The sequence below is a fragment of the Podarcis vaucheri genome, assembly GCF_965113315.1.
Source record: "Podarcis vaucheri genome assembly, chromosome: 12".
In the NCBI taxonomy this organism is placed as follows: Eukaryota; Metazoa; Chordata; class Lepidosauria; order Squamata; family Lacertidae; genus Podarcis; species Podarcis vaucheri.
The window spans coordinates 55,844,525-55,870,703 of NC_138750.1; the positions used below are offsets into that span (position 1 = coordinate 55,844,525).

The 26,179-nt window shown below is 45.3% G+C and overlaps 1 protein-coding gene across 4 annotated transcripts in view; it reads right to left on the bottom strand.

Annotated features, from left to right (window-relative positions):
- OXSR1 (oxidative stress responsive kinase 1) overlaps positions 1-18,833 on the bottom strand; it is an 84,009-nt gene extending 65,176 nt beyond the window's left edge. Inside the window, exon 1 of one of the 4 annotated variants that reach the window (XM_082192468.1) lies at positions 18,528-18,833. In XM_082192468.1, coding sequence (XP_082048594.1) covers positions 18,528-18,600 — 73 coding nt within the window. In that variant the 5' untranslated portion in view covers positions 18,601-18,833. Of the gene's footprint in view, positions 1-701; positions 932-1,528; positions 1,639-9,721; positions 9,786-18,527 lie in introns of those variants that run through there. The other 3 variants (XM_082192470.1, XM_082192469.1, XM_082192471.1) reach the window with 3 other exon arrangements.
- Between the last annotated feature and the right edge of the window lie 7,346 nt (positions 18,834-26,179).

Below are 26,179 nucleotides of genomic sequence, written 5' to 3' on the forward strand. Positions count from 1 at the left end.
TATCCTTCAGGGATTTCAAGGTTTATGTCATTCTGAAGATACAGGTGAAGGTTAATCAGATTTGCGCCGTTTTGCCAAGGCTCTCCAATCTCTCACACATTTCCTTAGATGTAAGATAAAATCCTTCCAAAACTCCCCCCCCCCCAAAAAAGCAACAATTATCACTAAAGGTATTACACATTTGACTCAAGGAGTCAAATGACACTGGGGTGTTATTTTATGTCAATTTCTCCTCAACTTTGGTCCCCAAAACTGCAAGCCTCTTGTAGAATTTCAATTTTTCAGCTGACAGTGACACAAATCTCTCCCTCTGTCTTGTCACAACATATGTGTCATTGTGCCACACTGTTAAGAAATAATATGAGTCGCATTATTTCTGAACAGTATGTGACTGGAAGAATCGCACACTGATTTGTGTTGGGGGTGGGAAGGAATTCCTGAAGAAATTTCTCAACCCTTCGTTCTCTCAATGAGTCGCTTTCCGTATGCGCAGAAGAGAAAATGCTTCTCTGTAAATGTTTTCCAGGACTGGCCCTCAACTCACTCCCCGCTTCTCTACAATCCTCACTTAGCCCTCTGCCCTTAATTTTTGAATTAATTTCATCTCTCGGGCTGAAGGCCCTTCCGCCCCATCCAAGATGGGCTGCCGCCATTTTATAGCCGTGACTTCAGAGAAACAGGACAGTAAAACGCCACATGACCTCTCTCTTTCCCTGGCTTCGCTGCCGGCATTACTCAAATTCCTCTCCATGATTCTAGGCCAGCCTTCCCCAACATGACACCCTTCAGATGTTGTCGAACTATCATTCCCATGCTGGCTGAGACTGAGGGGGGTTGGAGTCCAACAACGTCCAAACGGCGCCATGTTGAGGAAGGCACTCTTCTAGAAGTTTCCCTTCGTATTTCCTCCTATGCTCACCCACTTCCATTAAGTTTCAAAATATCAAACACACTCTTCATGGTGACCATAGTTTAAAACCATCAGGGCCGGAAGCATTGAAGTATTTTTAATACACATATTGCTTTATTTTTGCTGAATGGATTCCATAAGCTCTTCCAACAGTCCACTCTTAATTATGGGTTATTTAAGCCATGTTTAAATAAAGAAAATTCCTTCCAGTAGCACCTTAAAGACCAACTAAGTTAGTTCTTGGTATGAGCTTTCGTGTGCATGCACACTTCTTCAGATACCTGCATGCACACGAAAGCTCATACCAAGAGCTAACTTAGTTGGTCTTTAAGGTGCTACTGGAAGGAATTTTCTTTATTTTGACTATGGCAGACCAACACGGCTACCTATCTACTACTTAAGCCATGTTATTTAAGATGTTTAAACACGACACATGTCTTTACAGCCCTCCTCAAAGGATCTTGGGAACCCCTCACAGATCTACGATTCCCAGCACCCCCTAAACTACAGTTTCCAGGGATCTTTGAGGGGGGTTGTGCTTTAACTGTGCCTTAAACGTATGGTGTGCAGGCAGCCTAAGAAACTGTTAATATGGCTGCTTTTTAAAATAGAAATCACCTCGCCCTGAGGAGCACAGAGAAAAAGCACAAGCCTCCTGGTGAGCAGCCATCATTCAGCTCCCAAGAGTAGCTCCTGCCTTCCCCAATTTCCACCACAGAAGCTTTTGAAGAGCTCTTTTTGCCCCGAGGGAATAGAAGAAACAGATACCGGCTTCGTTTAAAAACAAAAACATTTGTCTTTTCTATTTGACATTCTTGTAACAATGACCATCAATAAACCTCTTTGTAAGGTCCACGTGAAAAGCAGAATAAAAAGCTTATGAAATAATATGGCACCTTTGTGGGGTGTTATTAATATGCCAGCATATATTGCGTAGTTTTCTTTATTGCTCATAGCCAGTGCATTATGTACTTTTCTTGACGGGGGGAACCGACTCTTTCCAAAAGCAATTTGCCAGCATATGAGCTAATAATTTTCCTGGCCTGTCACAAGCTGCAAAATGTTTGGGTTTAGCACACAAGTATTTCAAAATATGATGCAAGAGTTCTAGTGCCTAATTTCCTTTACTAGATTCAGCTGTTATACATCAATCCTGTTATTTTTTTCATTAGCAATTCTTCTCTTCCAAACAATGCTAGTTTTCCCAGTTCTTCCGACTAGTCAAATACATTGCTGTAGGAAAATAAGAGCAACTTTGTTAGATTCAACTTCGCTGAATGCCCTGAGTTCTAGTAATATAAGAGGAAGAGAAAAATTATACCCTATCTGCTTTCTCTACACCCGTGCATCATTTTTTACACCTCTATCATGTCCCCCGCTTTACTTGTCTTCTTTCCAAACTCCAAACTTTCCTCAGCACTGCCTCCCTAGTAGTATCTTGCTTCCATCCTATTTCTTTCTTTTTTTTTTGAAAAACAAAACCACATGCCTGATAACATTTTTTTTAAAAAATGCAATTACACCTAATGATTTTGGTCATTAAACCACCAGTTGAAGTATTAATAACCTAGCAGGTTAAGGAAGGGGAGAGATTAAATAAACCCACCAGATATAATAACTATTTCCTGAATGGACAACATATTGCATATAGAAACATATATGCAAAGACTTGCATGGAGGGAAGGCAATTCATAGAATTGTCTCCACAAGTCTCCAAAGGTTGCAAACCTTTACACTGCATAGCATACATTAAAAATATTAATATAGATTTCACTTTACATCAAATAAGAACAAGCAGGAGGAAAGGGGTAATATATTAGTTCAAGCTTACTCACTAACTCCCGCCTCTAATGTGCAGGTTTCTGAAGTATCAGTCAATGAAGTTCTTCTCTGTATTCCCTTGTGCAATAGCCTCAATTTGATTAATTGATCAGAGAACTGAACCATTTCCTCTTCACATCTACCAATTGCTACTTTAATTCCAGAGAGATAGCTGTGCTAGTCTGCAGCAATTTAGGCCCAATTCAAATGATGCACTTACCCGATGGCTCCCCCACAGCAAGAGAAAATGAATAATAGAATAACAGAATTGTAGAGTCAGAAGAGACCCAAAGATTCATCCCCCTCCAATGAAGGAATCACAGCTAAATAATGGCTGACAGATGGCAATTAAACCCATGGCCTTCTGAGGGAGTATGTTCCACCATCGAGCAGCTCCTACCATCAGAAAGTTCTGTACAGTCGTACCTTGGTTCTCAAACTTAATCCGTTCCAGAAGTCCATTCCAAAACCAAAGCATTCCAAAACCAAGGCACGCTTTCCCATAGGAAGTAATGCAAAATGGACTACTCTGTTCCAGGCTTATAAAAACAACCCCTAAAAGAGCAATTTAACATGAATTTTACTATATAACAATACCATTGGTCCATAAAATGAAAGCAGTAAACAATGTACTGCAGTCACACAATCAATCAATCAATCAGCAGCTGAACTGGGTTCCGCACAGTCACAAAAACAAAAGAGCCACAAAAACGCAAAATAAATGGAAAAAAATAGAGAGACCTCAGTGTAACACCCAAAACGTGAGCATGTTCGGCTTCCAAAAAATGTTCGCAAACCGGAACACTCACTTCTGGGTTTGCAGGGTTCCAAGTTGTTTGAGTACCAAGGCATTTGAGAACCGAGGTACCACTGTACAGTGGTGCCCCGCAAGACGAACGCCTCGCAAGACGGAAAACCCGCTAGACGAAAGGGTTTTCCGTTTTGGAGGCGCTTCGCAAAACAAATTTCCCTATGGGCTTCCTTCGCAAGACGAAAGCCCATAGGGAAATCTCCAGGACAGCAGGGAAGCGCAGCGCGTCTTCCCCACTGTCCTCGGACCTCCTCCGAAGGCTGGCGGTGGGGTGGAAAGCCCTTCTCCCCGCACCAGCCTTCGGATGGCTTTCCTGAAGACTTGCGGTGGGAGGAGGGTTTTCCTTCCCACCGCCAACATTCAGAATGCTGTTCTGAATGTTGGCGGTCGGGAGGAAAAACCCTCCTCCCACCGCAAGCCCCGGGAACAGAGGAGAAGCGCTGCGCCCCTTCCCCTCTGTTCCTGTACCTGTCCTGAAGGCTTGCGGTGGGGAGAAAAGCCCTTCTCCGCACCGTCAGCCTGGCAAGCGGTTTCCCTAGGAACGCATTAATTGATTTTCAATGCATTCCTATGGGAAACCGTGCTTCGCAAGACGAAAAACTCGCAAGAAGAAAAAACTTGCGGAACGAATTAATTTCGTCTTGCGAGGCGCCACTGTAGTTGGAACCCCCTTTCTTGCAATTTGAATCCATTGCTTCAGGTCCTACCTCTGGAGCAGCAGAAAACAAACTTGCTCCATTTTCCATGCGACAGCCCTTTAGACATTTGAAGGTGGCTACGATATCACCTTTCAGTCTTCTCTTCTCCAGGCTAAACATACCCACCTCCCTTCTCCACATGCCTAGGACTTATGTACCCTCCCTCTGCTTCCCAACTACCCAACATGCCGCTCCACCACGATGCTACAGTCTTAATGTATCAATAGGGCACACAAAATCCACCATGCGCAGGCCCAGGATGATTCCCAGATATCAATCTGCTGTTCAGGCCCACGTACATTGGGTTTTCACACAATGCTCTACACAAAAGTGGACAGGACCACTGGGGCAAAAAATATCATTTTGTGGGAGTGAGCAACAAGAGTACCGTTGCATTTTGGCCAAAAGCAAGGCCCTGTGGCACCTTAAAGGCTAACAGATATGTATTTAGCTCGTGGGCATCCCATAGGCCACTGTAAGGACAGGATATTGGACTAGATCATCCTCTAGACTGGTCTAGCAGGGTTCTCCTTAGGTTCTAGGTCAGTCTAAGGGTAGAGTCCAAAGGAACATGAAGCAATGGCCACACTAAAGCTAAGCAAGCCTGTGTTTTGCCAGCACCTTAAAAAGGTAAAGGTCCCCCTGCCCGTACGGGCCAGTCGTGACTGACTCTAGGGTTGCGTGCTCATCTTGCTCAAGAGGCCGGGAGCCGGCGCCGTCCGAAGACACTTCCGGGTCACGTGGCCAGCGTGACGAAGCTGCAACTGGCGAGCCAGCACCAGTGCCGCACACGGAAACGCCGTTTACCTTCCCGCTATAAAGTGGTACCTATTTATCTACTTGCACTTTGGTGTGCTTTCGAACTGCTAGGTGGGCAGGAGCTGGGACCGAACGACGGGAGCTCACCCCGCCGCGGGGATTCGAACCGCCGACCTTATGATCAGCAAGTCCTAGGCACTGAGGTTTTACCCACAGCGCCACCCGCGTCGCCAGCACCTTGTTGAGTGACTAACTGGGAACCCCATGTCGTATTTGGTTCCATGGCAAAAGGGAGACAGCATATAAATGTAAGCAATTACAATGGAATCTTGATAAAAAAATTCCTTCCAGTAGCACCTTAAAGACCAACTAAGTTAGTTCTTGGTATGAGCTTTCCTGTGCATGCACACTTCTTCAGATACCTGCATGCACACGAAAGCTCATACCAAGAACTAACTTAGTTGGTCTTTAAGGTGCTACTGGAAGGAATTTTTTTATTTTGACTATGGCAGACCAACACAGCTACCTATCTGTAAATGGAATCTTGGACATGAAAGCATAAGCCTGCTGACTTTAGCTATAGAGTACGACTTCTTAAATTTTTGGCATAAGCTGATGAGTGAGAATCTCAACTAAACATGGCGGCCAATTCGATATGCTGTACAAAACATGAATGAGTGTGCCTCAATTCTTGGTAGAGACCATGCATGCCAACCGCACAAACTCAATTCAAAGTCCATTAATACAAAGGCAGCAACAGTATGACAAGGAAGAATTCTGTGAGAGTGTGAAATACGTAGGCAGGGGCAATCTGGTAAGCATCATCCACGTGGGGCTGCGTCCAACAGTGTCACTCAGCAGACAGTGCGGCTTCTGTTAGCATATGGGGAAGGAAAGCTTCTCAACTATGTGGTGATAAGAGTTTATTGGTTTATTTGTTTCCGTCTTTACTTTTATTATCATTTCCCTTTGTAATTGCAGCCTGTATAGTGGTAGCACAATATTTGAGATTAGTAACAGCAAATTTGATACAGGAGTGGTATTCTCATATTTGGTTGGTGGCCCTTATGTAAAAACTTGTCAATTGAGGGAAAGGAAGAGTCCATTGAAGGGAAAAGTCTTATGTGAAATAGTTTTGTTTTATTATTATTTATTTATTTACATTTTTTTATTATTATTAAAGATTTTCTTGATTTACAGAAATATGTGTAATGTCCCTCATATTTTTTCCATGTAACATTTTTACAAATCAGTTTCATTTGTTGAGACATTCGGAAGAAAGGGAATGGTTTTGTTTTATTAAATATTTTTCGGTCAAAGAGAGTGATTGGCTTCCTCCATCAACTCGTACTGCTTTATTATTACAGGCTGGCTGAGTTAATTATTTTCCCTTCTTGCTATGCTTGGCTAGTTAATTACATAAAAGACAGCTCCTTTTATTGCTTCACTGAGTGTTTATTTGTTCGTGTGTTTACGTATTGTATATTTGCGGGAGATTTTCTGCTGTCTGCTTGTTTTGGTCTTACGTTTGCTGCAACCAAGTGTATAGGTGTATACGCTCCGGGTTTTTGTTGTCTGTATTTCTTTGATATGGAAAGCCTTAACAAACTGTTCCTAAAAAACAAAACAAAAAAGGTACTTTGTGGCGAGAAAAGACGACGAAAACATACATGGGAGCACAGTAGCTACTGGCCATGATGATTAAGCAAAACCTCCTGGCTCAAAAGCAGTGTATCTCTTAAATACTGGGACTTCCGGAGGTTATTGCTTTCATATCCTTGTTATGGACTTCTCAGATGCACCCGGCCGGCCACCGTGAGGAACAGAAGGCTGGTGCAAATTGACATTCTTGTGTCCATTTACAGCAGAGATTTGCTGTAAGGACACTGAAAGAAGGGAAATGACTACATGGAGAATGCTGAAATGCGTATGCACAGATCATCCAGTTAGAGATGCAGAACACAGAACTCACACATCTGGTATTTAAGCTGCTACATCAAGAGGCAACGCTTACTCGTTGAGTAACTGAAGGAAACAAGCCTTGATCAAATAAGATGAAGCAACACAAAGCCACAAATCTCATGACAGTAGCTGAAGATTGTTAGTCACTGAATTAAAAAAAAATAATGTTAATGCTTTATGTCCTTTTAATTGGCACGAATAGCTGTCTTGATTTCAAGAAAGCAAACAAAAGAATGCCAGATCATAAAATCCCTGCAATTTTCTTGGGGCTAAAGCATGGAAAGTCTCTGCTGCTCCAGCAACTGGAATCCTTTGTTGCTCGACTGCAAGGCACTCCATAGGCAAAGCATCAATATGGCTGAGGTGGTGCACTAGCTAAAAAGGTCCCCCCCAGCTCCACTCACAGGCAAAACAGTTCCACCTCAGGCTGCAGCTGGTCTGGCTATTCTGGCTTGCACCAGAGCATCTCAGGGACTTTGCTTCCCTCCCTTGCAATGCTTCATTCAGCCCTGATTCTGAAAACCTTAAAGCAAAGCAGCCCTAACTTCACCACAAAGGAGAAATCTGAACCCAACTAAAATGCAGTGTTACATATCCAGAGCTGTGCTCACAAGTTTCAAGTGCCAAAGCAAAATAATAATTCTACCTGTGATGTAAACTTAAATTCTGCAAATTTATTATAATGTATTCTACACTTTCAATTATTTTGTGCATTTCTGCCTAGCTATTTCTTTGCAAAGGTCAAGGAAATATGCAGAATTTTAACAAGTTCTTGCTGCTATTATTTTTTAAGGAAGTTAAAAATTCAGGTCTTCGATCTGCACAAACAATAACTTTCTAAAGTCGTCAAAGCTGGTATCACTCCATGCTGCTACTCAAGTGCAACAGCCAGGCCATTCAGTAAAGGGTTAAGCAGTTCTGAAGGAACCTGACCTAAGAAAGGCAAAATTATTTTCTCCCCGCATCAGACACTGTCCTTGCTCATTTTGTTACCACGAAAGTAGTACGTATGGGAGGGATCAAGATTTGAATCCTGCCTCAACTGCAAAGATTCATTGGGTGACCTTAAGCCAATGAACCTAATCTACCCCACAGGGCTACGGTAAAGGTAAAATGGGCTGTAGGCAGTGTTCAAAATTACCCAGGCGTATTTTGCACCTGACTATCATCCACTTGCAACTTGACATCTCCGCCATCTGGCAGTGCGTGCCTGGCAATCATTGGATCTTGACTGTTTTCACACACTAATATCACATCCTGCAGAATTCTATCTGCTATATTGTATCTGCACATGTGGAATGAATTTTAGAGATCAAAATGCTTTTTCTGTGCAGCCTGAGCAGGAGCAGTGAACAACGTTATAGTTAATTGTTGTAGCTTGTCTCCACTTACTCCACTGCCCTGCTCATATTCTCCAATATATTGTGAAGAATATTCTTATGTTATGAATGGTCTGTGTCAGCATTAAGAAAAGCAGGTCAGAATAGGCAAATATATATGCAGACTGTCCTTGGATCAAGTGACTTTCCTTTTGAAGTTCTCAAAGTTGTCCTCTGAACTAGCCAGATGTTAAACTGATCATCAATCACAGTCAGCGCACCATTTGAAAAATACAACTTGTCCAAGAGCTGCCTTGTCCAAAATGGCAACTAGACATTCCGTTCTGGCAACTGCAACCTTGCTTTAAGGAGCCATTTGGAGCCTAACTTATATATTTGAGTTTCTAACACTGGTTGAACGAAATCGTGTATGTTTCCACCTGATCAACAGTAAAAAATCATCATCATCATCTTTTGAGTCCAATATTACATTCTGCACTAACTGACTCGTGTGTGTGTGTGTGTGTGTGTTGCACACTGCCCAAATGCATTCACTAAACCATGGCTGGCAAATTAAGGCATGGGGGCTGGATCCGGCCCAATCGTCTTCTAAATCTGGCCGGCGGACGGTCCGGGAATCAGTGTGTTTTTACATGACACCGGCCTTGAAAGACCTACATTGGCTCCCAGTACGTTTCCGAGCACAATTCAAAGTGTTGGTGTTGACCTTTAAAGCCCTAAACGGCCTCGGCCCAGTATACCTGAAGGAGCATCTCCAACCCCATCGTTCTGCCCGGACACTGAGGTCCAGCTCTGAGGGCCTTCTGGCGGTTCCCTCACTGCGAGAAGTGAAGCTACAGGGAACCAGGCAGAGGGCCTTTTCGGTAGTGGCGCCCGCCCTGTGGAACGCCCTCCCGTCAGATGTCAAAGAGATAAACAACTACCTGACATTCAGAAGACATCTGAAGGCAGCCCTGTTCAGGGAAGTTTTTAATGTGTGACATCTTAGTGTATTTTTTGTCTTTGTGGAAGCCGCCCAGAGTGGCTGGGGAAACCCACCCAGATGGGTGGGGTACAAATAATAAATTAGTAATAGTAGTAGTAGTAGTAGTAGTAGAATGTGCCCTTTTATTTAAAATGCATTTCTGGGTTAACTGTGGGGCATAGGAATTCAATCCTCCCCCCCCAAAAAAAAATATATAGTCCGGCCCCCCACAAGGTCTGAGGGACAGTGGACCGGCCCCCTGCTGAAAAGGTTTGCTGACCCCCTGCACTAGACCATACAGGGAAAGGAATAGACGCAACCCAGGCTATAATCTTTGCCTCCACCAACAGCTGCTGTCTTCACATGCAGAGGATCTCCGATCTAAGTCCACAGAGACGCTGCAGCTGTTAGTCACTCCAGGCTAATCCCAGATCATGACACAGATATAATGCATACCTTGTAAATGGAATGAATCAGACCCGTGCTGAGTAATAGATTTTTTCATCTTTTGGGCCCTAGATAAAGCAAGGACATTTCACAAGGGGATTTCCTCTCTCTCTCTCTTTATAGCATTCAGCAAACAGCGGTGGCAGGATGGCACAATGCCCACTAGAGTAACTCAAGAGTTTTTCGTGGGTGGTTTTCAGGCAAAGAATCAGCATGAGGAAGTGTTTTTTTAACCCAAAAAAAGGAGGGGAGGGGAGAAACCACAAAGTGGTTTCCTAGTAATAGTGTTTTGTATCAATGTGATTCGGAGCAGCAACATTAGCAGTTTGCCAACTTAAAGATAGCCGTTTCTCCATTCGCATACTGGTGCAAGGTTTAAGGCCTTGCACCAAGAACTCCAATATGAGACACACCCCCCCCAAAGAAACTATTGGCGGTTAGATATACTGTACAAGCTACAGGACATGGATGGGAAGGGGGCGGGAAGTGGTGAGTGGGTAGAGTGAAAGTGGTTTCCCCCCAAAAAATAAATAAATAAATAACTGAGCATAACAAAAAGACAGTGGAGGGGAAAATAAACACAACACCCAGGATTGCGGGTTTCCTAGAAAATTCTGAACGGCAAAACTGGTAATTTCTAGAACTGTGGTTCTCAAGCCATTGAGCTTCAGAACAAAAGATTTCTTGTGCCACACTGAGTTTTTTATTGATAAGAAATACATTGGAAAACAAAAAATCTGAGTTTCTAACACTGTCTCCTACCACACCCTTTGAGAACCACTTACCTTAGAGTGTTATCCAATTCAGCCAGGTTATTTTACTTGTCAAAGCAAAACCATTTGGAACTGCCAAGCTTGCGTAATATTTCCAATTAGCATCCATTCATTGTTACTAACAAATTTACAAAATGGGAAAAGACCTGGGAATTTTTCTGCCCTATCTCACCCGCAAGATCCATGACCTCTCACCTTTCCTCCTATGAATTACACGAGTTCTTTGCAGAGCTTTTAGTCACAGCCTGCAAAGGTTGAGTATTTCAGTGCTTTCAGGAATTTGAGGGTCAAAGGAGGGGGGAGAAGGTAAGAAGGACGAAAATAAGAACAAGCCCAATTGTCAACATGTGTTTTAACACGCAGTCCAAAATCCTGAAGCAATCTTTGAAGACCAGCAGCCAGTTGCAAGGGAGATAGTCTACAGGAAAAATAAATTAATATGATTCTTCCCCTACTAATTATTTCATTACCCTTCATCACATAAAAAAGAGCAAACACACACCAAAATAATCGGTCCCAATTCAGACTCCTTATCCCTACTATGTAACAAACATGACAAATGTTAAAATGGAGAAACGTTTCTACATCTCTGCGATTCCAACCCAGGTACTTTGCTATAGCTGAAGGACGCCATCGCTGGATTCTGCATGGGGACAGAGCTTGTCCATGGGGGGCAGGGAAAATATGCCTGAAAATTTACCTAGCTACTTATTTGTCCGACCCATTTATGAGGACCTAAGAGTAGCCTTGTCCAAAGATTTAAATCTATCAGCTGAAAGACCTACGGGGCACTTGATTAACTTTTCTTAGGGGGGGGGACACTTCTGAAAAGGTGACTTGCTTTGCCTTTAGAGCCGCATTTTTAAGGAGGGAAGTTTGTGGGGACGACAAGTCAAATTCTTCAGTGGAACAATTTTCTATTTGACAGAATGCCCAGTTTTAATCACAGTTTTAACTGGGCAATAGTACATTTTGCTTTGTTTCATGCATCTTGTTTTGTAATGGCTCCAGCTTCACAAATAAAATTAAAGGAAACTAAAGCTATGGTTTTCCCAGTCGTGATGTATGGAAGTGAGAGCTGGACCATAAAGAAGGCTGCCTGCCGAAGAATTGATGCTTTTGAATTATGGTGCTGGAGGAGACTCTTGAGAGTCCCATGGACTGCAAGAAGATCAAACCTATCCATTCTTAAGGAAATCAGCCCTGAGTGCTCACTGGAAGGACAGATCCTGAAGCTGGGGCTCCAATACTTTGGCCACCTCATGAGAAGAGAAGACTCCCTGGAAAAGACCCTGATGTTGGGAAAGATGGAGGGCACAAGGAGAAGGGGACGACAGAGGATGAGATGGTTGGACAGTGTTCTCGAAGCTGCCAGCATGAGTTTGACCAAACTGCGGGAGGCAGTGGAAGACAGGAGTGCCTGGCGTGCTCTGGTCCAGGTGGTCACAAAGAGTCGGACACGACTAAATGACTAAACAACAGCAGCAACAACAACAAAGGAAATAGGACCCAACTTAGCAGCAACCACTTACGACCAAACTACACATTACATGGGACATGCAAGCTACCACCAGCCGAGGCATCTTCAGTAGTACTTAGCTGAAGCAGCCAAGCCATCCAATCCCAATCAGGGTTTCCCTGCCTCCCGCTCCACTTCATTTGACCCCCCCCCCTTGCAGGCAGCAGAAAAGCAGAGCATTGGCATCACACTGTACGCCTTTCCTAACCAATGATCGCATCATAGAATCATAGAATCATAGAGTTGAAAGAGACCACAAGGGCCATCGAGTCCAACCCCCTGCCAAGCAGGAAACACCACCAGAGCACTCCTGACATATGGTTGTCAAGCCTCTGCTTAAAGACCTCCAAAAAAGGAGACTCCACCACACTCCTTGGCAGCAAATTCCACTGTCAAACAGCTCTTACTGTCAGGAAGTTCTTCCTAATGTTTAGGTGGAATCTTCTTTCTTGTAGTTTGGATCCATTGCTCCGTGTCCGCTTCTCTGGAGCAGCAGAAAACAACCTTTCTCCCTCCTCTATGTGACACCCTTTTATATATTTGAACATGGCTATCATATCACCCCTTAACCTCCTCTTCTCCAGGCTAAACATGCCCAGCTCCCTTAGCCGTTCCTCATAAGGCATCGTTTCCAGGCCTTTGACCATTTTGGTTGCCCTCTTCTGGACACGTTCCAGTTTGTCCGTGTCCTTCTTGAATTGTGGTGCCCAGAACTGGACACAGTACTCCAGGTGTGGTCTGACCAGAGCAGAATACAGTGGCACTATTACTTCCCTTGATCTAGATGCTATACTCCTATTGATGCAGCCCAGAATTGCATTGGCTTTTTTAGCTGCCGCGTCACACTGTTGGCTCATGTCAAGTTTGTGGTCAACCAAGACTCCTAGATCCTTTTCACATGTACTGCTCTCAAGCCAGGTGTCCCCCATCTTGTATTTGTGCCTCTCATTTTTTTTGCCCAAGTGCAATACTTTACATTTCTCCCTGTTAAAATTCATCTTGTTTGTTTTTGCCCAGTTCTCTAATCTGTCAAGGTCGTTTTGAAGTGTGATCCTGTCCTCTGGGGTGTTAGCCACCCCTCCCAGTTTGGTGTCATCTGCAAATTTGATCAGGATGCCCTTGATGCCCATCATAAAGCTCAGCATCTTTGCATCAGACACTGGCTCCAGGGGACTTGGTCCCTTTTCATACTGTGAAGCTGTCTGTGCAATCCTGCAACATTCATGCCAGAGACCAACTATGCTTAAACAGAAGCAGACCTCTTTAGCAGGTTTGTGCTCCTACTTCCCTATTACAGTATGGGCAGCATTTGATCAAAAGCAATTTCCAGAAGAGCAGTATCTTGTCATGTCTGGCTCCAAGTTTTCTCAACCTAACTCATAGACATGGTGCAGCTGTCCAGCGCGGATCTGGGAACGAAGGCGTTTGAAAGCTGCTGGAAAAGGAACATTTAAGTGCTCTTTTCCCCTTCTTCTAAAATTTGAACCTATGGGTTCTTTTTCCTCTTCCTTCCCCCCACCCCACCCCGCCTCTTAAATGAGTCATGTTACTTGTGATTGCTGCAGAAGCCAGACAAAGGGCACCAGCCCTATTCACCTGCTGCTGCCTCCACTAAAAATAAACAGCATGGATTGGACAGCAGGAACACACATGCAAACTCCAGACCATCACCTGAGGAACAGGACAGACAGATAGCAGAGCAACGGTCTCAGTGGTGGAGTTTGACCTTTAAGTGACTCATTTGCTTATGAGAGCTTGCCAGGGCTGACACCCCAACGCTCAGCCACGATGCGCATGGGAGCTTTTTCTGAATGATGAAAACGGGACAGTTAACTTGTCAAACTACTAGCCCAACTGAATGTGACACAATTCCTTATCTCTAAGGTACTGATCACATAAACATGGCAGCCAGGAGAGAGTTTGCAGTCACTCACTATTTTGCAGGGGAAAGAGACAAAGGGGGTGCCATGGGACAGCCTACTGAGGAACCAACCAACAATATTGGTTCAGAATTCAGAAGTCTTCAAAGGAGAGGCCGTGTCACCAGTATTTTCCAAGAGGCAATTCTTCCACAGCTCTGATGCATAACAGCAGCTACCATAGTCCAACAAACCAATAGGTGGGGTTGGAATGCCCCATCTGTCCTCAAGATACCTCCAAGAAACGTAAAGGCCTCCAACACTACCATGGATGAAGACTCTCGCAACGAGGGTGGTTCCATCCCTGGCCTTTCCTGGAAAGCCATCTTCTAGGACAAGGATAGTCAACAGAATATTCCCCAGATGTTGAAAGACTCCAACTCCCATCAACCTCAGCCAGCAATGGCCAGGAATTATAAGAGTTGCAGTCCAACAATAGCTGGAGAGCACTATGTTGGCTACCAATGCTCACGAGCCTAATGCACTTGCTACACACTGCTCTCGTGGGCCTTTCATTGTCTTCACTTCCCATCTCCCTTGTCTTCACATTCTACTGGATTTTTGCATGCAGCCTCTTGCAGCACCATTCATCACCATCACCCTGTCTATTCCCTTCTGGCCCTGTAATCAGCTACCATCCCCATACTTCACCCTGCTGTATCTTTCCCAGAGATCTCACCAAAGTGCCTGTTGATTCTCTTGGACCTCTCAGTGGCTTTTGATACCATCAATCACAGTATCTGTCTGGTTACTTGTTGCCTGGTTTGGAGCCCAGAGGCCCTACACGGCAATGATGGTGCTCTCACATTTTTATGGTTGATTCAAGGAATTATTACTCTGGGGGATTATTGCCCTGACCTATCTCAGTTATGCCATGGGGTTCAACAGGGCTCCATTTTATCCCCCGGGCTATCTAACACCTACATGAAACCACTGGGAGAGGTCACCGAGGGGTGGGGGCTGGTGTGTCACCAATATGCAGGTGACACCCAGCTCTTTATCTCCTTTTCATCTAATCCAGGTAACTCAGTGGGTGTTCTGAACCACAGCTTTGGCATGGAAATGGAATGAATGACAGCCAGTGAATGGAGCCTCAATCCCGGCAAGGCAGAGGAGCTGTTAGCGCAGCCTTTGCCAAGTTGATCTCAAGAAGCGGAACTAGTGGGTGGTTCATCTGCTCATTTAATGGTTCACATTCTGCTCCATCCATCCAAAGAGGAGGTTTGACAACTGGGGGTGCTATTCGATTCAGCACAGTCACTTTCATCAGCTTTGGCAGACAGGCCAACTGCAACTTTAGTTGGGCAGAGATAGCCTTACAACGGTTAATGAGGTTCTGGTAACCTCCTAGTGGGGTTATTACAGCAGCACAGTGATATGCATGGGGCTGCCTTTGAAAATGGGTCTGGAAACTTCAACAGGCCTAGAGTGTGGAGCACCAGGGTTATCGTAACTGGGGCTGGCAGGTATGATCACATCACACCAGGCTCGGTGACCTGCACTGGTTTCCAGTCAGGGATATGGGACGGAAAAATCTCATGGGGGAAATTCCATCTTATATGTTCGTTTGAAACAAAGAAGAGATGCCAACGGTAATTAAAAAATTAGGCAAGCAGGGCAGTTTCAGAAAAGTTCGGCTTTTTAAAACAATGCGAGTGGAACGAACACGCTGAATCAGATCACTCTGGTGGGCATTGTAACATTTTCCAATGCAAACTGAAAATGTTGATAAAAATTCACAGGAGAATTTTACAATTCACAGTTTTCTGGAAAACCCACACCCTTGATTTCCAAGCCCAATCCAAAGCACCCTTAAAGCCCTCAACAGCTTCTGACTAGCTTGGATCACTTCCAGTCAGGTATCACTCTCTGGCCCTTAAGAATAGATCTTCAGCAGAGGTGCTTCTCCAGGTTTCCATCCTAATGAGTCAAGGTGAGAGGTCACCAGGAGGAGGGCCTTTTGCAGTGTTGGCACCCCAGTTGCATATTATTTTTCTTACAGAGGCTCATCCGATACTTCTGTTATGGTCTTTCCAGTGCCAACTAAACATCCGTTTTTTTGTTTTTTTAAAAAATCCCATAACTTTTAATTATATAGTTTTGAGGAGGGGACATTTCAGATCATTGGCACTAATCCATGCTGGGTTTAAGATGCTTTTATAATTTTTTTTAGATTGCTTTGTGCCCAATCACTTTTTTAGACTGACTTTGCTGATTATGATAAAACCAGAGAACTTGGTTGATGAGCAGTACAGAGGTGTCACAAATACATAGCAAACTTCCTTGGACTTGGGCTTCCTTTAGCTTTTGGCACCAACTCTATGGACCCACCATCCATTCCAAGGTCACCAACACTGATGTCCTCCCAATGAACTCACACCCCAAGGCGGGGAAGAAGAGTCACCACACAAGAGTAGGTGTCAGGATGAAGGGCGACAAACACTGTTTCAGCAATACGTTATAAATTTGCAAGGCTGCACCAACACTAAAATGCTTACTTTGCAAGCCCACAATGACTTCCACAATGCAACAGACCCCCAAATCTCCAGCGGCTAACACCTCCTCAAGAGTTTTTACCTCTTCCTGAGCTTTACAGATGCACCTCCAAGAACTGAAATGCGAGAGCATCTGTTACAGCAAACTAAAAATGCAAAGAGGAAATATAAAAAATGAAAATTCTATGGTGCACCTTGTATCTCCACAGCTCCAGCAAGAGAAAGTTTGACGGAGAGCAAGGATCCAGTTACAAAAACCTTAAATGATAGCAGAGCCACACCCCCAGAGCTTTCAAACCACAGGTATTCAAACCACCTCATCCGTGGAGCATCATTAACAGGGAGAGTAGCTGCAGGCCTGCAGATACCTACAACCCAGTACAAAGTCGGCAACACACCATTCCCCTGGGAGAAGACAGAGATCCCACGAAAGCCTACAGCGCTAACGCCAACAGATATCATCTGTAGAGCTTTGTACAGGAATACACACATGCAGGAGTAGGCGTACTGAACTGGTAGCATGTAACTATAGCTGTGTGCCTACAAAATAAGATCCAGGTATTTTAATTGTGTACAAAATGGGGTGCATACAATGGTATTATGCATGAGAACACTCGACTCAAGTGCTCCTTCACCTCCAAATCAGGCACAGATTTATTACGTTTATATCCCACCTTTCCACCAAAGAACCCAAGGAGTCATATATGGTTCTGCTCTCCCCCTTTTATATTCACAAGAACCCAGTGAGGTGGGTTAAGCTAAGAGATGGTGACTGGCCCAGGGTTAGCCAGTGAGCTTCAAGGCTGAGTAGGAATTTAAGCCCTGATCACTCAGGTCCACGGTAATCACTTCAGCACAATCCAAATTCCACAAAATCTCATACATCTACCCACAGCCAAGCAGCTCAGGGCACACATGTTCACGCATGCACAAACACCTTAGCCCCAACTTCGCATGAGAAAGCATGACTCTCCCACCTAGCTAAGAAGCAGCAAGCTCTACAATATTTTGAAAAGCAAGAATGCCAATACAAGAGATTTCCCCAAACGCAGCTGACATACACCATGAGCTCCCGGGAGACACACATGGTCCTCCAGATGAATGAAAAAAAGGCATCCAGAAAACTATTATTTCCGGAACTGGGTTACCCGCCAGCACCAAAGCACACGTGCGGCAGGCGCAACACATGCAAGGCCCCCACCTCCAAAGCACCACCACCCAGCACCACCCACCCAGCTCCAAGAAAGAGGCTTGCCTGTCACCACTAAGAGCTGCCGGACACACATCCTGACATATATACACAACCTGCACACGCCCGTAAGCACACAATGCCCACTCTGTCCTTTTCGCTGCATGAACATGACACATGCAATTCCCTACATTAATTTGGTTCTTTCTGGGCTGCAATCCAGAGCACTATTCACAACCCCTTTGACCTCAGCAAGACTTGCAGCCAGAAAAGGACATTTAAGATAGGGGTCATGGTATGCCATACATATATTTAACATATATATATTTATGTGTGTGTACATATACAGACAGATAGACAGACACATCACAGATATAATTTCCACTCCGCCAGCACGACATATAAGGTGCCCACAATGCTTGGCTCAGAAGTGTTTCCTCCCCAGGGGCAGAGGACTCCGTTTCACAAGGGAGGCCACCCTGTCGACACAAAACAGTCACTGTAAACCCATCTGGGCGCTTTGGCCCCAGATTTCAGGGAAAAGAGCGGAGCAGAGAAAGTGTCAGATGCCCTGACACAGACCTGGAAAGGCCAGCCCTTCGCACTCCCAAGTGCACACGCGAAAATGCCAGGCAGAGGCACACCCCCTCGTGCTCCTCTCCTCCAGCTGAAAGGCAGGATTATATGCTGCACACGGGAGTCCCAACACACACACAGAGAGAGAGAGGGAGGAGAGCAACTCCTAGGCTCACGCACACACGGTGCAAAAGTGCAGCCCCCCCTAGAAAATGCAAGATCCACCCTGATCTTCCTTGCATTTTGGCCACGCCAGGCCTAGCTGGAGAGATCTGGGGAGGGAGCAGCACCCCCCCCCCGGCCTCCTCGCCCTTCCCACCCCCCAAGTGCCCGGCCCCACTCACCAATCACCTCCTGCAGCTCGTAATCATCCTTGTTGATGGACCAGGGCAGGGAGCTGGAGTCTTCAGCAGCCATGGCACCAGCAGCTGCTTCCCCCAGCACAGGCAAAAAGGAAAAAAAAGGGAAGGGGCTGGCAGGCCTGGCCCCCAAAAGGCAGGGAAGTGGGGAGAGAAGGGGGGAGGGAGAAGGAGGAGACCGGAGCCTGCCTCGAGTTTTCCCACGCACAGCAGCCTGCCTCCTGCTCCCGCTTCCCTCCTCCTAACAGGGGCCAAACTTAGCCTGCTCTTCCCACCTGCCCATGCCCAGAAGCGCGCGGTGACGTCACCCCGCACGGCGCGCGTCTCCCGCACGAGGTGGGGAGGACGCCGACGCCATCTTGAGCGTGGCGTCCGCTTGAGTTGTCGCTTAACAGTATATTATGAAACAAGGGCATGATTTCGGGTTGTGTGGAGGTTTTTTTCTAATATATATAAATATATATATATATATACTCCACCAACGGGCCCACCGACTCCCGTTCTCCCGCCCGGCGCTGGGTTGTACCACGAGTGCGGAAAGGAGGCTGAGGCGATGGGCGCCGCACCCAAGATGGCGGAAGGCGCATTCTTCGTCTTCGCTCGTCTCGAACGAGCCGGGAAGGAACCCCGCCCCTGAGGGGTTGGGCGGCGCTGATTGGTGAGTGGGCGAGGTGGGGGGTGGATATCTTGCCGGGCATTGGCTTGCTTGGGTGTCCGTCACGCTTCGTTCCCGCCTTTGTCCCTTGGCAGGACTTGGTTGCTGGGGAGGAGGACTGAGATGAGCGGGGGGGGGGGGGTTGGCTTCATGTTGCATTTTGCTGGGAAGGAGGAAGAGTTGAGCTGGGTTGGGTAGGAATGCAAAGCATCTGCCAAGCTAGGAACCGTAGCTCGGAAGTTCGCAGTTTTTTGCTCAGTATTTCAAATGCTGCCACTTGGGCAAAGGTGTCTCTGAGCATGCACAGAGTGCTTTTCTCCTTTTTAAAAAAATCTCTTTAAAAGGGAAGCCTGTTGAATGTGCATAGTGACTTATAAGAATAAAAAAAACCAAAATCTCAAAATACATTATTGATTATAAGAGCTCATCTTGCAATAACATAAAAAGGATAAATGGATAAATAAAAACATATTCACCCAGCACCTAGAGGTTGACTGTGATGGTGCCAGGCATAGCTGGAATGTGCATAGCTGTTGTATTGTAACCCTGTTTTCTATCTCCTTTTCTCCATGCAAACTTCATTGTGTGCAGAAAATAATTTGCAAAGCTTTGAACAACATCTGCCAAGACTTCCATTAAAAGTCTGGCGTTTGGCACAAGCCTAGTTTTCAGGTGTCTCTTCATGCCAAGAGACCTGTTCAGATGAGCCAGCCGTTTAAAAAATGATTATTATTGTATCGCTTTTCTGACATGTTATTATTTTCACTCGCAATATTTTGTTGCACGCTACTTTGGTATTTTATATCAGCTGTTTATAAACATTTGTTTAAATTTAAATAGAAATAAACAAGGCCCTAATAGGGCTTGTGCCATTTCTCAAAAAGACCAGTTTTAAAGCAGTATCATTGCACTTTACACAGTCATGACTCCCCCCCCCCCAAGACTGCTGGTAGGTGTAGTTTGTTAAGGGTGCCGAGAATTTTTAGGAGAGCCTTGTTCCCCTCAAAGAACTACATTTCCCAGGATTCTTTGGGGAAAGCCAGGACTGTACAAGGTGATAGGATACAGCTTTAAATGTACAGTGTAAATTAGGCCTAAGGGAGTGATGAAAACCTCCACTGTCCGTATGTATGATCTGGCCAGATTGTGATGTTTAGCGTGCTGGTATTCCTATTTATTTTTGTACTTACTATAGTTATTTAGATACTGTAAATGGATAGGCTGCTTAGTCAGAAAACTCCCTTAAGTGTTGTACATAATAACATTATTCATGTCACAGCTCAGGACCCAAATATCTGCAAGATAACCTTTAAAGCCTGCCCTTGCTTTAAATTCAGCATAAGAGGTTTTCCTGGTGATCCCTAGGTAGGATGAGGTACATGATCTCTTTTGAGGAAAGTGCAGAGACGAGATCAGGCCTTCTCGGTGGTGGCTTCCCAATTATGGAATGCTCTCCCCAGTGAGATGTGCCATCACAGTCAACCTCTAGGTGCTGGGTGAATATGTTTTTATTTATCCATTTATCCTTTTTATGTTATTGCAGGATGAGCTCTTATAATCAATAATGTGTTTTGAGATTTTGGTGTTTTTTAATTATTATAAGTCACTTTGAAACTATTTTTTTGTAGTAAGCAAACAAATATATGTAACCAATAATGGTGATGATGTGAGTGCCCAGAGAAGGGCCTTTTCAGTGGTGGCTCCTTGCATATGGAAATCTCTCCCTTCTGAGGTGTGTCTGGCTTCATCTCTTTATCGCTTCATGTGGTTGGTCAAAAGATGCTTATGGGGGAGGAGCAACTGCTGCTACTAGAAACTATCATTCAGTGAATAGTTGTGCATTTCTTAATGGGCTGTGCTATTCTTGCGGATTTTATGTATTCTTGCCTGCTTGGTTTTCTTGCAAAGCACCCTGTGGCCAGTACAAATGGTAGCATATAAATCATCTAAATAAATAAATCACTCTGTACCTGGGCAGACAGGAAGTAGATCTGGATCTACTGGTATGTTTGGGTGATCTGCAGTAGGTAGGCAAGGATTTTTTACTCACGATAGTTTAACAATAGCACAAAAAAACCCAACACATTCTCTGACTTGGCTTGCCTTGCGGTAATGTCACACTTATGCCTCACTTTTTCCTCACCTGTAAAATATTTGTATTGTCTTTGCCCACGTATTTTGGGCAGATTCCTGGCCAACTTTAGGGTTTTATATTAGGATCCTTAAATTGTAGTATCGCCAATGTGTGTGTTTATACTGTATACAAATATATTGATATATTGCAGTACTCACCCTTTTCATAAAACAATCTAAAACTATTACAAAAAAACCCCCAGCTGTTTAAAAAGATCATTAAGGTATTGCCTGCCTCATAAACTAAAAGCCTTCTGGATTGAAAAGGTATTTAACAATGTCTCAACAAATGAAACTGATTTGTAAAAATGTTACATGGAAGGGGGAAAATACGAGAGAGAGAGACATTGCACACACTTATGTAAATCAAGAAAATCTTTAATTAAAAAAAAGCTAAAAAGAAATAATAATAATAATGTGAGGAACAGTGAGGAAGGTGGCACATTTCATGGGGCAAGGTATACCTGCACAGGTAGCGTATTCCAATGTATTTTTTTAAAATACACATATGATGCCTACTACCCCAGTCTTGATATAAGAGGAGCCCTGTTGGATTAGCATCGCAGAAGAGTGTAAACGACGGCAGTTGTAAAATCCCCACACCAAATAAACAGATAAAAATAATAAACAAAACGGATAGCCCAGTCCATCCATTGAGCCATCGTTTTTTGTATCTCGCTCTGCCTCCCCACCCTAAGTGACCATTTTGTGTCTTGTTCAACTTGGGGAGGACTTCATAAAATTCAGAGTAGACCCAGCTAGACTAAGGTGTGCTTGCTCCTGCTAGGCTAGCTATCAAGGCAACCTAAAGGTAAAGGTAAAGGGACTGCTGACCATTAGGTCCAGTCGTGGCCGACTCTGGGGTTGCGGTGCTCATCTCGCTTTATTGGCCGAGGGAGCTGGCGTACAGCTTCCGGGTCATATGGCCAGCGTGACTAAGCCGCTTCTGGCGAACCAGAGCAGCGCACAGAAACGCCGTTTACCTTCCCGCCGGAGTGGTACCTATTTATCTACTTGCACTTTGACGTGCTTTTGAACTGCTAGGTTGGCAGGAGCTGGGACCGAGCAACGGGAACTCACCCCGTCGTGGGGATTCGAACCGCCAATCTTCTGATCGGCAAGTCCTAGGCTCTGTGGTTTAAGCCACAGCATCACCACAAGGCAACCTGCTCTGCCTTAAATACCCCTGTTCTTGCAAATGTTCTTGCAAATGGCCCTAAATTGTTTCTTAATGGGCCTAGATTGGCCAGGTCAGGGTTTTGTGGGGTTGTTGTTGTTGTTGTTGTAGTTGTAGTATTGGCTCTGCAGCTTGTATTTCTCCCTTCACATCCCAAATAATCAAAATCCTACCATTTATTAATTTCTAGGATTTAGGGGAGTCTCCCCCCCCCAAAAAAAAACACCCTATAACAATACAAACACAATAGAAGTATGAACGTTCCTTTAAGAAACAGCCTAGTAATCATTGCTGGGCTACAAGAGTCCCAGGTAACCAAACCTGATCTGTCCTGCTTTCATTTGTTTCAAGACTTGTGATTGTTTATGTCACACCAGCATAGCTGGAAATACCAGCTAGTCTGGCAGAGAGGACCAGTTACCACTGGTTTTGAATTATCACTGGCTGGAAAGCAAATACTGTTTTCTTGGTTCTTTCTCCCTGTTTCCCTCAGTCTCAAATGTTTTCCCCCTCTCTATTAGTTATAGAAATAGTTGGATTCACCTTCAGGTAGTCGGAGAGTCTTTGGGGGCCCCCAGACTGCATTTTTCAAGAGGGAGTCGAGCACGTATTGCATTTTAGCTATGCATAGTTAAAGCTCTCTCTCTCTCATCCTAGCACAGCAGATTCACATTTTTAAAAACCAACAACATTTTGAGGTTTGGAAAATAACAGGGAAACACATTGAAAAGTGTAGGGCAGGTGGAAAATAGCAAGACGTGTAAAACAGCCTACAGACAAATCCAGATGAAGTCTCGTCGTCACATAACCTTCCTGCAAACAAATCAGGACAAATGCTAAAAACAACAACCCACCGGACATAGCTGAACTGTCTCTTGGTGGAAACAAATCAGGGAAAATGCTGAATAAATAGGTTATCTGGGGGAGATCGGAACGGCAATCCACTGAGAGCATGCTGCAGAATACACCTGCAGAAATAACTTGCCTCACCACATTTTCTTGAGGATAAAAATGGGGAGATAACATGGGACCCTGAACTCTAGAGGACAGGTGCAATTCACCAGTGGTGTAGCGTGGGGGGTGCAGGGGGGGCCGGCCGCACCGGGCGCAACATCTGGGGGTTAGGGGGCGCAAATCCATGCGTTAGGGGGCGCAAATTACTTGCCTTGCCCCGGGTGCTGACAACCCACGCTACACCACTGCAATTCACCGTAATAAAATAAATAGCAGACCTCGGATTCAAGAACCTTCAGTGTGGAAAAGGAGAAGTAGAAAGAAACCACCATATGTACATGTAGTCGCACCCTGGCATGCACGTTGCTTAATCTGCTCGCACGATTGTTTGAGTGTGGCATGCTAGTTCCGCTTGCTTCCCAACCGGAAATGTGCTGGATTGTCCACAATTTTATCCTTTGGGCCAGTTGCCAAAACTGGAAGGTGAAACGGTTTGAGAAATGCCAACACAGCGGAGCGGATCTTGCAAGTTGTGTGCATGTTTGCTTTTTACTCGGTTGCTGACTGGGCCACCGTATTTTCCGCTCTATAAGACGCACCAGACCACAAGATGCCCCTAGTTTTTGGAGGAGGAAAACAAGAAAAAAAATATCCTGCATCTCAGAAGCCAGAACAGCAAGAGGGATCGCTGTGCAGTGAAAGCAGCAATCCCTCTTGCTGTTCTGGCTTCTGGGATAGCTGCGCATCCTGCATTCGCTCCATAAGACGCACACACATTTCCCTTTACTTTTTAGGAGGGAAAAAGTGAGTCTTATAGATTGAAAAGTGCGGTATTTTGAATTGTTTGTATTTTGCTCGCACACCGATATGTTTAATGTTTGTTTTATAATGTATCATCCATCACCAAGAGCAGTGATGGGGCTCTCCCAGACACCACCCCCATCAGCCCCCATCTGGTTGGTGACCAGAGATGATGGGAATTGTAGTCCAGGAATGAAGGCCTGAAGATCCCCCACCTCGTCACATGAGGCAACTGCCCCAATAGAACTACTAAGTAAAATATGAAGCAGTGGCTTGGTAGCATTTTCCAGGGCGCGTTATTCTGAGGCACTGCCTGTGTGCGCATCAGTCTCCATGCTGGAGTGTCCAAGTGAACAGGACCAGATTGCTCTTTTCCCCTGTGCCCCGTGCTCCTAGGATCACTGACCACATGAAGAAGAAGAAGCTGCTCTAGATGGTATTTCCCCTCCTCCGATAACCCTTAAAGTTTCTGGAACACGCTCAGGATTTGAACTTAGCAACCTTCAGTTTGTGGGCTTAAGGCGCTGGCTGTGGCAGCCACTCTTTCCCCAGTGAACAATGCCTGCCCTGTTATTCCGCTCACACAAAAAGAGCAAGCGGCTTTTGGCAAGCAGGACGCCTGACCTTGTCCCTGGGCCTCCTGGTTTCCATTGAAGGGGACATTTACAGGCTTGTTAAACAAGAGAGCTCCATCTCCATTCTCAGCCCAATGAATCCTGCAAGGAGCTGGTGGACTCTGATGGTTTTTGTTTTTCTTCCCACCTCGCTCTGTGCTTAATGAAACAGTAAAACACTCTCTATAAAGCCCCACCTCAGTGTTCGGAGCAGAGCCTTTGAGTTCTCCCTTGACTCTCGATGGAGTTTTGCTCAGCCATCGGCTCGCCGGGCAAGGCTTCCAAAACGGGAGCCCACGCTGAGCATAATCTCTGCCAAGGAGGTTTCCTGCACCAATTATTCTCTGTAATGCCGAGCCCTTCAGGCCGACTGCTCTGTTAGCCTGCCAGGTTATTTTCCCATTCATTTCTCGCAGGCCTTTCCTAACACCACCTAACCCCACAGCCCCCAAATGCATAAAGCACACCAGCTGTTATGCATGAAGACTGTATTTTGTGTGTGCTTTTGTCTTGAACGTTGGCACTTTTTAATTTTCAAGGAAGAGAGCAGCAGCAGCAACAACACTGCCAATGTCCATGCCTGAGTAAAGGTCCGGCGCCAGTTGTAACCCTGGCACATCTTGTACTTATAGAAGCATAGAATTTTAGAATAGGAAGGGATCCTAAGGATCGTCGTCTAGTCTTTTCCCTTGCAAGGCAGGAAAATGCAACTGTCCTGTGCAGGGATCGAACCTGCAACCTTGGTGTTGTCGGCACCATACTCTAACCAACTGCACAATCTCCTGCTTGCCACTGTTTGGTGGTAAAGTATCTGTTTGCAGACAGAATGTTCTGTTCAGTCCCCAGGATGCCAAAAATACTGAGCTGGAGGGACCCAAGGGTGTGTGTGTGTGGCAGCTGTCGTGGACTAGCTGGACACAGAGGAATGGTAGGAGGCAACTGGGGTACCCCCAAGGGAAGAAGGCTCAGAGCCCAGGGAGTGGTGGTGGGACAACGAGAGGTCATCGAGAGGCGTCTGGGAGGAGGTGGTGCCAGAAGATGAAGAGGTAACGGGCCTTAGTGAGCGGGGAGAGTCTGTGGCAGAGAGAAGTTTGGAATCGTAAGCAGGAGAGGAGGGAGGCCAAGGGGCAGAGATGATTCAGGCTGCAGAAGAAGCAAGGGTGTCTCCCCCTCCTGCTTCAACGAAATCCCTTCCCTCCTCATCTCCCAGGACCAGGAGAGGTATGAAGTGGTAGGAACAAAGGCAGACATAGTCTCAGAATGCTTGGGAAAGACTCACAAGAGCAGGAGACTTAGGAAAGTT